At 54.9% G+C, this 12957-nt stretch overlaps 1 protein-coding gene across 2 annotated transcripts; it reads left to right on the top strand.

Moving 5' to 3' along the window:
- The first annotated feature begins 475 nt into the window (after window positions 1-475).
- POLR3GL (RNA polymerase III subunit GL) lies at window positions 476-9504 on the top strand. 2 transcript variants are annotated; one of them, XM_044992111.1, is made up of 8 exons: window positions 476-551; window positions 2203-2380; window positions 3595-3724; window positions 4851-4919; window positions 5547-5603; window positions 6182-6255; window positions 6717-6830; window positions 7436-9504. In XM_044992111.1, the coding sequence occupies exons 2-8, from the start codon at window positions 2258-2260 to the stop codon at window positions 7520-7522; spliced, it is 654 nt and encodes a 217-aa protein (XP_044848046.1). In that variant the 5' UTR covers window positions 476-551; window positions 2203-2257; the 3' UTR covers window positions 7523-9504. The 2 variants fall into 2 exon arrangements, with proteins under 2 accessions (XP_044848046.1, XP_044848047.1); XM_044992112.1 differs by lacking the exon at window positions 476-551 and adding an exon at window positions 1179-1829.
- The last annotated feature ends 3453 nt before the right edge of the window (window positions 9505-12957 follow it).

Below are 12957 nucleotides of genomic sequence, written 5' to 3'. Positions count from 1 at the left end.
CCCATGCACATGTAATCCTACGCTGCCCCCATGGGGTTCCTGTGCCCCTGGCTAGCAGAGCAGAGCAGTGTGGGGGAAGAAAGCGGGGCAGAAAGAGCACTGGGGGCTTGAACACCCTCCTGGACTGTGCAGGGCTCTGCTCCACCTTTGCTCCTTCCACACACCCCTACACTTCTCTCTCCCTTGTCTCTCTTTCTCATCCAGCCATCTTTTTTCCCAGCCATCTTTTTCTCTTTCTCATCCAGCCATCCATCCTTTTCCCCATCCCTCCATCCCTCCATCTTTCTTTCTTTCTCCTCCATCCCTCCATCCTTCTTTCTTTCTTATCCATCTTTATCTCTTTCTTTGTCTCTCTCTTCTCCAGCAAAAGTCCCTTACGCCCGCCTCCTCCTCCTCCTCCTTCCTTTGATTGGCCGCGGCGCGCACCACTGAGCGGCCGCCTTTGGGCCCCGCCCCTTCGGAACGTTGTGTCTCCGAGTCGCTTCCGGGCGGAACCCCACGTGGAGTCGTCGGGGAGGGCGGCGCGAGCCCGACTCAGTTGCGCGGCCCGGGTAAAGCGCCGATTCGGTTCGGGCCGGGCCGGTCTGCGGCGGCCCAATGGGAGGCGGGGAGCGCCCCGCCCCGCCCCTTCCCCGGGCCCGGGAGCATCTTAATGAGCATCGAGCCCTGCCTGGACTTGGCCCGGTGCGCCCTGGGCCTGGCGGCGCGCTCGAGCCCTGCGTCCTGGGCATGGGGCCTGGCCCTGTGTCCTGCGGGCATTGGGTCCTGCACTGCAGCTCCTGTACCGTGCATTGTGCAGCCTGGGGCCTGGCACTGCAGCTCCTGTACCGTGCATTGTGCAGCCTGGGGCCTGGCACTGCACCCGCTGTCCTGCTCTGGATACTGGGCATTGGGTCCTGTACTGCAGCTCCTGTACCGTGCATTGTGCAGCCTGGGGCCTGGCACTGCTCCCGCTGTCCTGCTCTGGATGCTGGGCATGCGATCCTGTACTGCAGCTCCTGTACCGTGCATTGTGCAGCCTGGGGCCTGGCACTGCTCCCGCTGTCCTGCTCTGTATACTGGGCATTGGGTCCTGCATGCAGCTCCTGTACCGTGCATTGTGCAGCCTGGGGGCTGGCGCTGCAGCTCCTGTACTGTGCATTGTGCAGCCTGGCACTGCACCCGCTGTCCTGCTCTGGATGCTGGGCATTGGGTCCTGCTCTGCAGCTCCTGTACCGTGCATTGTGCAGCCTGGGGGCTGGCACTGCACCCGCTGTCCTGTTCTGGATGCTGGGCATGCGATCCTGTACTGCAGCTCCTGTACCGTGCATTGTGCAGCCTGGGGGCTGGCACTGCTCCCGCTGTCCTGTTCTGGATGCTGGGCATGCGATCCTGTACTGCAGCTCCTGTACCGTGCATTGTGCAGCCTGGGGGCTGGCACTGTGTACCATAGGACCCCGACCCTGCACCACATACTCTCAGTTCTGAGCCCTGTCTCACACACACTCTGGGCCCTGTGTTATTTACTGAGCCGCTGGAGCATTGGGCTTGCACTGTCTGCTAGGAGCCATTCACTAAGCGTCCTGCACCCTCAGCTCTGAGCCCTGCCCTATGTACCATACGTGCTGATTTATGAATCCAGCTCCACGTACTCTGGTTCGTGCCCCATCCACCCTCGGCTCTGAGCCCTGGGTCCCGGATTGCTCACCCTTGTTCTCTTACATGTACCACATCAGGGCAACTTGTGTGGTTGGCTGATGCACAGCTTAGACACTGTTTAACCCCCCCTTAACACGCTGCTAGATATTAAGAGAATGGCTGCAGTGGGTTGTAGGCCTAGCAGCAGAAGGGTGAGTACACCGGACAAAATGGAAGGTGTGTTTCCCTATTAGTGTTGGAAGGAGCATAGAGCAGTGGCTAGCATACTGTTCTAGGCTGCGGGAGATCTGGGTTTAAGGCCTTATTCCCCCATGGCTGTCTGTGTCTCCATCCCCAAACTGGGGTCAAGCACCGCTCTAGAGGTGCACAGAATAAATCAGTTGAAGAATTTTGAGGTGCTGAGATTAAACTAACTTCCTCCAAGCGAGGTGGCTCTCATGTTATTAAGTGCAGGGTGTTCCTAGCATGGAGCTCTGTCCCAGGGCTTTCTGGGACGGTGGCTTTGGGAAGATGCCGTTCTCTAGGTCCCGAGGATCAGAAAAGGCGCTCTCGTCCCCTGTGCAGGTCTCGGCGGTGTTGGATCCCAGCTCTATGTCCACCTCTTCTCGCAGAGCGAGCCATGGCTGGAAGAGGAGGCAGAGGGAGGGGTCGGAGCCAGATGACCTTCAACGTGGAAGCTGTGGGCATTGGGAAAGGCGACTCTCTGCCCCCTTCCACCCTCCAGCCCTCGCCGCTCTTCCCTGTGAGTCCGTCGCGTCGGGGTCCCGTTCAACACACAGTCACTGTGGCGTGGGTGAAAGGTGCTGGTTTGGCAGCACTGGGGCAGGGAGGCCCCTGTGCACAGAGCAGGGAGAGCAGTGGGACAAACATCCCCCACACGCTGCCCTGCCAGTGCCCCTCCTTTGGCCTGGGGGGAGTCTACTTGGCCTTTCAGCCCCCCACTAGCAAGGCGGCCGACTGGTGCCAAAGGGGGATGTGGGAGTGTGGCCTCTGGGAACTGAGACCCACCAACTCATGGCTCTTCCGCAGCCATCAGGAGGGAGCAGCTGCTGGGTGCTGCCAGCCTGGAATTTAAGTGAATCCAGGCTGTAGATCAGGGGTTCTCAACCTTTTTCCTTCTGAGCCCCCCGACATGCTGTACAAACTGCCTGGCTCACGACTACTGTTTTTCTACATATAAGAGCCAGGGCCAGCGTTCGGCGGTAGCAAGCAGGGCCGTTGCCCAGGGCCCCACGCCACCGGGGACTCTGCGATGCTAAGTGGCTCCGGCTTCGGGTGGCGGGCCTTGGGTCACCGGCTTTAGCCCCATGCGCTGGGGCTTTGGCTTTCTGCCTTTGCCCCAACCGGTCTAATGCCGGCCCTGCTTGGCGGAGCCCCTGAAACCTGCTCACACCCCCCGACAGGGGACCCCAGACCCCTGGTTGAGAACCACTGCTGAAGAGCACTCCATAAAATCTCCATAGCCCCACCCCCCTCGCATCTGTATACACAAACACACACGCATCTGTGCCTACACTCACATACAGACACACACCCCAATGCATGTGTACAGACACACCCATCCGTATGTACGTACCTCTTCACAGCCCTGCCTATGTATGTACACAGACGTGCACCCGCATGTGTACGTATATACATAGATAGCCATGCCTATGTATGTACATACACCCATGCATACATCTCTATACACGGACATACTCTTACACATATGTACGTATACACACACACACACACAAAGGTACATACACACCAGTATGTTTATACATCAGAGCTGGGCTCAGACCAAAGCCCTGGACCCTAACTCCCTCCCCCAGCTGTAGGGGGTTTGAAATCCACGTCTGGATTTCACAGCTGGGCCCCTTCTCTCATGATGCTGGACCCCTGCGTACGTATCATCAGCTTGGCAGCCCCAGCTTTGAAGTTCAGACTTGCTTCTCTCCCATCCTGTCTCCGTAGCCCATGGAGTACAAGCCAGTCCCGCTGCAGACGGGTGAGGAGGTGGAATACATGCTGGCACTGAAGCAAGAGCTGAGGGGAGCCATGAAGAATCTGCCATATTATGTCAAGCCGGCCGCCCCCAAGAAAGGTACCGGGGGCAGCTCCAGTTGATTTAGGACCAACATTTTAACTGTTGTTTTTTTTCCCTAAAAAAAAAAGGACTTTAGGCAACTTAATGCCAATGAAAACACTGGGCCTGATTCTCAGTGATGTTAAAGTCCTTTTACATATGAGGCGGTGGGACCCGTGGCTGGTGCACATGGCTAGGACAGATGATGAGTTCTATTCCTAGCTCCTTCGCTGACCTGCTGGGTTACCTTGGGCACCTCACTTCCCTGCCCCGTGCCTCAGTTTCCCCATATGTAAAATGGACCGACTGGTGATAAGCAATCGGGTTTTTTATTATTATTATACCAGTCAGCAAGCATAAAGCCACCTTAAATATAGTTATACCCATTTTAAGGTCCCTTTATGCTTCCAGACTGGTATAAAGGGGCTTAAACCTGGTCTGTGCTTAAAACTTGTACTGGTATAACTCTCTTGGGCAGTGGTGTGATTTTTTTTTACCAATATCGTTATATCAGTGCAACTCCTAGTGCGGATGCAGTTTTATCGGTATAAAGGTGCCTTCTACTGGGCTGGCTTATTCTGGTATAGCTGTACTAGCATAAGCATTTTATATTGTCAAGTATCAGAGGGATAGCCGTGTTAGTCTGGATCTGTAAAAGCAGCAAAGAATCACAGGATTCTTTGCTGATTTTATATTGTGTCCACACTGCAGGGGTTGTATGGCTTTACTAAACCGGGATACTTAAATGTGTAGACAAGGTCTGAGTTTAACTAAGCCCTGGTCTACACGGAAGCGGGAAGGATCGATCTAAGTTACGCAACTTCAGCTACGTGAATAACGTAGCTGAAGTTGACGTCCTTAGCTGAACTTACCGTGGTGTCTTCACCGCGGTGAGTCGACTGCTGCCGCTCCCCCGTCAACTCTGCCTGCGTCTCTCGCTGCGCTGGAGTACAGGAGTCGACAGGAGAGGGCTCAGGGGTCGATTTTATCGTGTCTAGACTAGACACGATAAATCGATCCCTGCTGGATTGATGGCTGCCCGCCGATCCGGCGGGTAGTGTAGGCATGCCCTGAGAATTCAAGCCCATTTATATGCTTATTATAAAACTGCAGTTTTGACCTCTGTTTGTATGTTTCTTTTCAGATGTTGAGCGCTACTCGGATAAATATCAGATGTCCGGCCCCATTGATAATGCTATTGATTGGAACCCAGGTATGCATGGGAATATTTTACAGTCTAACCGTTGCTCACCTTTCTCTTCAGAGTTTTATTCTGGGAAGACTGTGATTCATAGCTGTGGAGAATTGCAAAAGACACGGCTAGATTTATCACCTTTATAACAACACCGGAGACACAGCAATATAGCAGGACAGGAGATCCAGTGAAACTGAAAGGCAGCACATAGAGAAGTGGTGAAAGAAATGTTTTTACATGGTCTGTGGAACTCTGTGCCACAGGATATTGCCAGAATAAAAAGCATAGAGGATTTAAAAGAAGTTTAGACATTTATGTGGATAAGAACATCTACAGTTACATTAGACAGATTGCTAAATAAAAACAAATGATGATAGGTAGATAGATAAATGTATATGGGAATGGATAGATGAGTGCAGGTGTGGATGCAGAGATACATAGATTATAAACCCTCATACTTCAGGGCACAAACCAATCACTAACTACTAGGAAGGAAGAAACTTCTGTTATTCCATCATTGTCCACTCGAGGGTTTATTGCACCTTCTGAAGTAGCTGGTTCTGGCCACTCTCAGAGATGGGCTATTGGGAGTAGACGAACCATGAGTCTGACTCAGTCTGGTGATTTCCTTATTTGTCTTTGCAGATTGGCGGCGCTTACCGCGGGAGCTAAAGATCCGAGTTCGAAAGCTCCGGAAGGAGAGTGAGTATTAAAGAAAATAATGATTCATGCAAGGTCACCCAACAGAGCAGGGATTAGAACCACAGCTCCTGAGTGCCTGGCCAGTGCCTTATCTACCAGGCTACACAGATTTGATAGGGGCTGCATTTTATTCCTAACAGAAGAAAACAAACATAATCCTTAGCCTGTCCTTGCTGTTCCCACAAGAGCTCCTATCTGGCTTCCTCCTAGCTCCCTTCTGGTCCTCTCATGCCCAGAATTGGAGGCAATGACCTCCACCTGGTCTGGTTTCTAGCCTGAGTCAGCAGAATAGCCCTACCTTCTGCCAAAACCCAACAGGGTGACTTAGCACATAACCCAGAAATGTAGCCCAATAATTAACGAGGTGTGTGTGCCAGCATCAGGCCAAGTCCTTATCCCAACAATGGGAGCTTGGCCCGGTGACGTGTGGCAGGGCTTGGAGCACGTCAGTCGACTCCAGCTTTATCGTGATGCATGAAGGTAATGAAACCAGCTCTCCCACTGCCCATCCCGTGCTGTCCCCCAGGAATGCCCCATTGTCTGGCTGTGTTCTGACCACCTCTCTTCCTCTGGGATAGGAACCACCATTCTGATCCCCAAGCACAAACAGCGGCTCCCGGTGGACAAGGAGGAAGCCATTAAGAAACTGGAGGTAACGATGGTTTCCCTCTGATTTCCTGTGTGGGGAATCCTTCCGCACCACGGCACTGCTGGGCATCAGAAGGGATTGCTGAACTACCCCTCTGTCCCCGTCCACCCCCATTCTGTGGCACACTCATTCAGGTAGCTGTGAGGGGCAGCTCCGGGGACATCACGCTTGCCATTACTCACTGGGGCACGCGGTACCCCAGGATACACGTTGCAGGTGGCTGACCGTGCCCGGCTGTGCTGGGGGTATTTGGCCAGAAGTGGCTGCATTACAGCGTGGGTCGCCGGGGAGCTGAAGTGGGAAGTGTCAGACTCTCAGCTGATGGCTCCGCAGGGTGGGACGGAGCCAGCGGGAGGCCGGGGCGGTGTTCACTCTCCACCAGCCTGGCTTGATGCAGGGAATGGCACAAGAGCATCGCTGCTGCTGGATCATCCTCTGGGCTTTTGTTTCTTATTAAATCCCAGACCCTTGAGAAGAAGGAGGAGGAAGTGACGTCGGAGGAAGAAGGGGAGAAAGAGGAGGAGGAGGAAGGCAAGGAAGAGGAGGAAGAGGAGTATGACGAGGAGGAGCACGAAGAGGTGAGGCGCCTCTGGAGAGGCCAGCCAGCCGCACTCTCTGTTGTTTGTCACTCAAGTCTCTGGACCCCATCCTGCACCCGTTGCTCTCAGTGGTGGGAGCTTTGGCTGTGCAAGGGACTGCAGGATCGGGGCCTTTTATTCCCATGGGAAGCAGCTGGCTCGAGGGTTGAGCTGGGCAGGTCTGATCGCAGTTCCCAGCGGGCAGGTGTCCACGTTGCAAACGTCATCGTCCCGGTTGGCCCAGGCTCGGCAGAGAGGCTGAGCGAGTGGTTCGTTGGCCCCTAACGCGGGTCCCTCCAGGGCGGGGTGAGGAACGGGGGCAGCGTGGGGAAGCCAGGGCCTGTTCTGCGGATGCGCCAGTCGCTGGTCCTGTTTCCCAGCATTGCACTGCAGTGTCTCGGCCTAGACCGGCTAATTCCATCCTACCTCCCTGACTCCCCGTCCTCGTGGCGTCCATCCCTTCCACTTCCAGTCCCAAACTGCAGCGTTGCTGTGCGCTGTTAAACAGCCGCCCCTTCCCACCCAGCAGTGGCTGCACTCCCGGCAGGGGAGACGCCGTTGCTTGCCCACCTGGGGCCGTTGACCTTTGCCCTCTGGTTCCCTAGGAGACGGATTACATCATGTCCTACTTCGACAACGGGGAGGAGTTTGGGGCCGACAGTGATGACAACATGGACGAGGCGATATACTGAGGATACCAGCCTGGCGTGTTCAGTGCTCGGACGCCTGGGGCCGCGGACCCCAGCCGTCTGCCCGCAGCAGGGACGGGTGTGCCACGTTGGTGACGGCCGATCCCTCGGGGAAGGAGGGGCCGTGTCGGGGCTCGCTGGGGACACCCCCATCCTTCCTCCAGCTCGGTCACCATTTCCGTCCCCGCAGTGGGAGGCTTGGATTCAGGTCAGCCGCTGAGACGCGGCCCTTTGCTTCCTGCCTGGCCTCCGCCCCCCTTCGAGTGGGCCAGCTGGGGGTGCTGATGGGTCCTCACCTCGGAACCCTCCAGAGGACGATCTCGCGCTTCACCCCTAGGTGGGGCTCTTGGTCCATTTTCCCAGCAGCTGCTCCTTGGAGGCGGATGGAAAATTCTGCTGGGACGGATAGAGAATTGAACTACGGCTGACATAACCAGCGTGTGCGAGTGCCAGACATCCTCTGCCTTCGGACACCCCACCCACCCGCCCCAGCTACCCCAGGGGGTCCGGCTAGCTCAGCTGCGGGAGAAACTGACCAGAACACCACCATCCTGGGACTGTAATGTCCTGTGTTAATCGGCATCTGCCCCGAAGGAGGAGGTGAAACCAGCATTGAAACCCAGCAAGGAGTGGTGACCGGCTCCCACCCCCACCTCCCCGTCGTCCGGTCCGCTTCACTCCCACCTGCCTCTCCCTGCGATCTGGAGCTGACCTCCGTTCCATCTGTGTGATCTGGGCACACGGAGTGGGTGTGTTAGTCCAGGGTTTTAATAGGAAACCTCATTGCACCAGCAGGCTCGTAGTGCTACGAGGGGGAACATGAATGGAGCTGTTCTCCAGACCCACGTCCCTTCCCAGTCCTGGGTCTGATTCTCCAGGACATGACCCCTCGTGCAGCCAGCCGCTTTGCACCACTGTGAACGGCCTGGTGGGGTGCGAAGCGGGAGGTTGCACCAGCTTTTTTCACGGGGGATAAACAACCACACCAGATCCAGGGCCACGAAGAATCAGGTCTTTGGAGGGGGTGGGGTTCACAGAGGATCTTAATCTCATTTCAGACCCCGGGCTGCCACCCGCTTCCCTGCCTCCCCTTGCCCCGAGGAGTCACCAGCTGACTTTGAGGGATCCAGCCCCAGTCCTGGAGGTGCCCTATACAGGTTTCTCATGTGGCTGGTGTCCTGACATCTCCTGAGGCTCATCTCAGAATGGGGTCCATCCTGCTTCACATCAGTGACTCGGATCTCCCCAGTCTGCAAAGTTTTAATAAACGAGGGTGTTTTTACTGTCACTTTAAAATATTTTAGAGCAGGTGGGTTAATAAACGAGGGAACGTCCCCCACAATGATTTTATGCTGCTCAGTGGTTGAGGATGGTTATAATGTATTCTCCCCTGCCACATCCTGCCCAGCTTATAACCCCCAGGCCCTGCAGCCCCCCCTTCCGGAACTGAGCCAGGCTGCAAGGACGGGGTGTCTGGGGGAGGGGCAACTCCTTGGTTTGACCCCCTGTTGAAAGAAACTGGTGAGTGCCCCCCAAATGTATTTGGATGAGTTTTAAAGAAAGAGTCTGCACACAGAATTGTCTATGTGGTGTGTTGTGTTTGTATCCGGGGTGTTTGTGCATGTGTTGAGTTTTGTTGTGGCATTTGTGGCATTCTCGCGTGTAAATTTGTTGAGTTTGTGTGTTGTGTGCTCCTTGTGCGTTTCTGCATGTGGCGCTTTTGCACGTTTGTAAGGGTGGGTGTTTGTCTGTTGGGGATGGGAGCTGTGTTATGTATGTCTGTGTCGACTGTATGTTGTGTGCTCCATGTGTTTGCGTCTCTGGTATGTGTGTGGCACGGGGATGTGCGTGTCTGGTGCCTGTGGGCATGGGGGATGTGTATGTGTGTCATGCATATGTGGCATGGGGGATGTGTGTGGATGTGGATATGTGTGTGAGTAGGCACAAGGGATGTCCGTGGATGTGTATGGTGTGTGGGTGTCTCTGGTGTGTGGCACGGGGGATGTGCATGGCTGTGTGGGTGTGTGGTACAGGGGATGGGTGTGTACATGTGTATGATGTATGCGTGTCTGGTGTGTGTGTGGCATGTGGGATGTGCATGTGTGCACAGGGGATGTGCGTGGGTGTGTATGGTGTGTGCATGTCTGGTGCGTGTGTGGCACAGAGATGTGCATGTGGGCACGGGATGTGTATGGTGTGTAGTACAGGGATGTGCATGTGTGGCACGGGGGATGTGTGTGGGTGTGTATGGTGTGTGCATGTCTACACGGGATGTGCGTGTCCGTGGTGTGTGTGTGTATGGCTTGGGAATGTGCATGGGTGAGTATGGTGTGTGAGTGTCTGGTGCGTGTGTGGCACAGGGGATATGTGTGGGTGTGTATGGTGTGTGGGTGTGTCCGTGGTGCGTGTGTGGCACGGGGAATGTGCGTGGGTGTGTATGGTGTGTGCATGTCCCGGATGACTGGAAAAAGGCTACTGTAGTGCCCATCTTCAAAAAAGGGAAGAAGGAGGATCCGGGGAACTACAGGCCAGTCAGCCTCACCTCAGTCCCTGGAAAAATCATGGAGCAGGTCCTCAAGGAATCAATTCTGAAGCACTTAGAGGAGAGAAAAGTGATCAGGAACAGTCAGCATGGATTCACCAAGGGCAAGTCATGCATGACTAACCTCATTGCCTTCTGTGAGGAGATAACTGGCTCTGTGGATGAGGGGAAAGCAGTGGATGTGTTATTCCTTGACTTTAGCAAAGCTTTTGATACAGTCTCCCACAGTATTCTTGCCAGCAAGTTAAAGAAGTATGGGCTGGATGATTGGACTATAAGGTGGATAGAAAGCTGGCTAGCTTGTCGGGCTCAGCGGGTAGTGATCAATGGCTCCATGTCTAGTTGGCAGCCGGTTTCAAGCGGAGTGTCCCAAGGGTTGGTCCTGGGGCCGGTTTTGTTCAATATCTTCATTAATGATCTGGAGGATGGCGTGGGCTGCACCCTCAGCAAGTTTGCAGATGACACTAAACTGGGAGGAGAGGTAGATACGCTGGAGGGTAGGGATAGGATACAGAGGGACCTAGGCAAATTAGAGGATTGGGGCAAAAGAAATCTGATGAGGTTCAACAAGGACAAGTGCAGAGTCCTGCACTTAGGATGGAAGAATCCCATGCACTGCTACAGACTAGGGACCGAGTGGCTAGGCAGCAGTTCTGCAGAAAAGGACCTAGGGGTTACAGGGGCCGAGAAGCTGGATATGAGTTGACAGTGTGCCCTCGTTGCCAAGAAGGCTAACGGCATTTTGGGCTGTATGAGTAGGGGCATTGCCAGCAGATCGAGAGATGTGATCATTCCCCTCTATTCGACATTGGTGAGGCCTCATCTGGAGTCCTGTGTCCAGTTTTGGGCCCCACACTACAAGAAGGATGTGGATAAATTGGAGAGAGTCCAGCGGAGAGCAACAAAAATGATTAGGGGGCTGGAGCACATGACTTATGAGGAGAGGCTGAGGGAACTGGGATTGTTTAGTCTGCAGAAGAGAAGAATGAGGGGGGATTTGATAGCTGCTTTCAACTACCTGAAAGGGGGTTCCAAAGAGGATGGATCTAGACTGTTCTCAGTGGTAGCAGATGACAGAACAAGGAGTAATGGTCTCAAGTTGCAGTGGGGGAGGTTTAGGTTGGATATTAGGAAAAACTTTTTCACTAGGAGGGTGGTGAAGCACTGGACTGGGTTCCCAAGGGAGGTGGTGGAATCTCCATCCTTAGAGGTTTTTAAGGTCAGGCTTGACAAAGCCCTGGCTGGGATGATTTAGTTGGGGTTGGTCCTGCTTTGAGCAGGGGGTTGGACTAGATGACCTCCTGAGGTCCCTTCCAACCCTGAGATTCTATGATTCTATGTCTACACGGATGTGCGTGCCCATGGTGCGTGTGTGGCATGGGGGATGTGCGTGGGTGTGTATGGTGTGTGTGTTTTTGTGGTGCATGTGTCCCATGGGGATGTGTGTGGGTGTGTATGGTGTGTGCATGTCCATGGTGTGTGTGTGGCACGGGGATGTGCGTGGGTGAGTATGGTGTGTGCATGTCTCTGGTGCGTGTGTGGCACAGGGGATGTGCGTGGGTGTGTATGGTGTGTGCGTGTCCGTGGTGCGTGTGTGGCACGGGGGATGTGCGTGGGTGTGTATGGTGTGTGTGGTGCATGTGTGGCACAGGGATACGCGTGGGTGTGTATGGTGTGTGGCACGGGGGATATGCGTGGATGTGTATGGTGTGTGTGTGTCTCTGGTGCGTGTGTGGCATGGGGGATGTGCATGGGTGTGTATGGTGTGTGTGGTGCATGTGTGGCACAGGGATATGTGTGTATGGTGTGTGCTTGTGTGGCACGGGGGATGTGCGTGGGTGTGTATGGTGTGTGCGTGTCTGTGGTGCTTGTGTGGCACGGGGGATGTGCGTGGGTGTGTATGGTGTGTGCGTGTCTGTGGTGCTTGTGTGGCACGGGGGATGTGCGTGGGTGTGTATGGTGTGTGTGTGTCTGTGGTGCGTGTGTGGCACAGGGGATGTGCGTGGGTGTGTATGGTGTGTGTGTGTCTCTGGTGCGTGTGTGGCACGGGGGATGTGCGTGGGTGTGTATGGTGTGTGCGTGTCTGTGGTGCTTGTGTGGTACGGGGGATGTGCGTGGGTGTGTATGGTGTGTGCGTGTCTGTGGTGCGTGTGTGGTACGGGGGATGTGCGTGGGTGTGTATGGTGTGTGCGTGTCTGTGGTGCGTGTGTGGTACGGGGGATGTGCGTGGGTGTGTATGGTGTGTGCGTGTCTGTGGTGCGTGTGTGGTACGGGGGATGTGCGTGGGTGTGTATGGTGTGTGCGTGTCTGTGGTGCTTGTGTGGCACGGGGGATGTGCGTGGGTGTGTATGGTGCATGGGCATTCCAGGTTTAGACTGAATCCCGGCAGACCAGCCGTTGTTCACCCTCGTTCCCTTCAGTGCCCTCCCAGATGACACCCCCTGTGCATCTGGTTCCGCAGGGTGGGCTGGTGGCTTTAGGATGGTCATTCCTGAAGGAGCCTGTAGCCCGTGGCCAATGCCTCAAACACTGAAGCCCTCGCCAGGGGGCCTATTAGTTGGTCCCCACCCCTCCTGCACTGGGCCAGCGAAATTGGTTTTACTGGGAGCTTGGGGGCTAGGATCAGGCAGTGGGAGGCGCTCTGGGTTTTATTAATTTCCAGAGCCCTGAGATCCAAATTCTCCTTTCGGAGCCATAAGTGCAAGTCCATGGAGTTGAAGCGAGCAGAATTTGGACCCCTGGGTTAATTCGAGGGAAAGGGATGGGTTTGGAATGGAAATGACATAAAATGAATGTACCTAGATTGGAAGCTCTTTGGGGCAGGGCCCATCTCTTTGTTCTGTGTTTGTCCAGCGCCTGGCGCCATGGGGACCTGGTCCATGACTCCAGTGCTCAT

This window comes from Mauremys mutica, chromosome 17, assembly GCF_020497125.1.
Source record: "Mauremys mutica isolate MM-2020 ecotype Southern chromosome 17, ASM2049712v1, whole genome shotgun sequence".
NCBI classification, from domain to species: Eukaryota; Metazoa; Chordata; order Testudines; family Geoemydidae; genus Mauremys; species Mauremys mutica.
The sequence above is the reverse complement of the archived record's forward strand: the minus strand, read 5'-3'. Positions and strand labels throughout refer to the sequence as shown.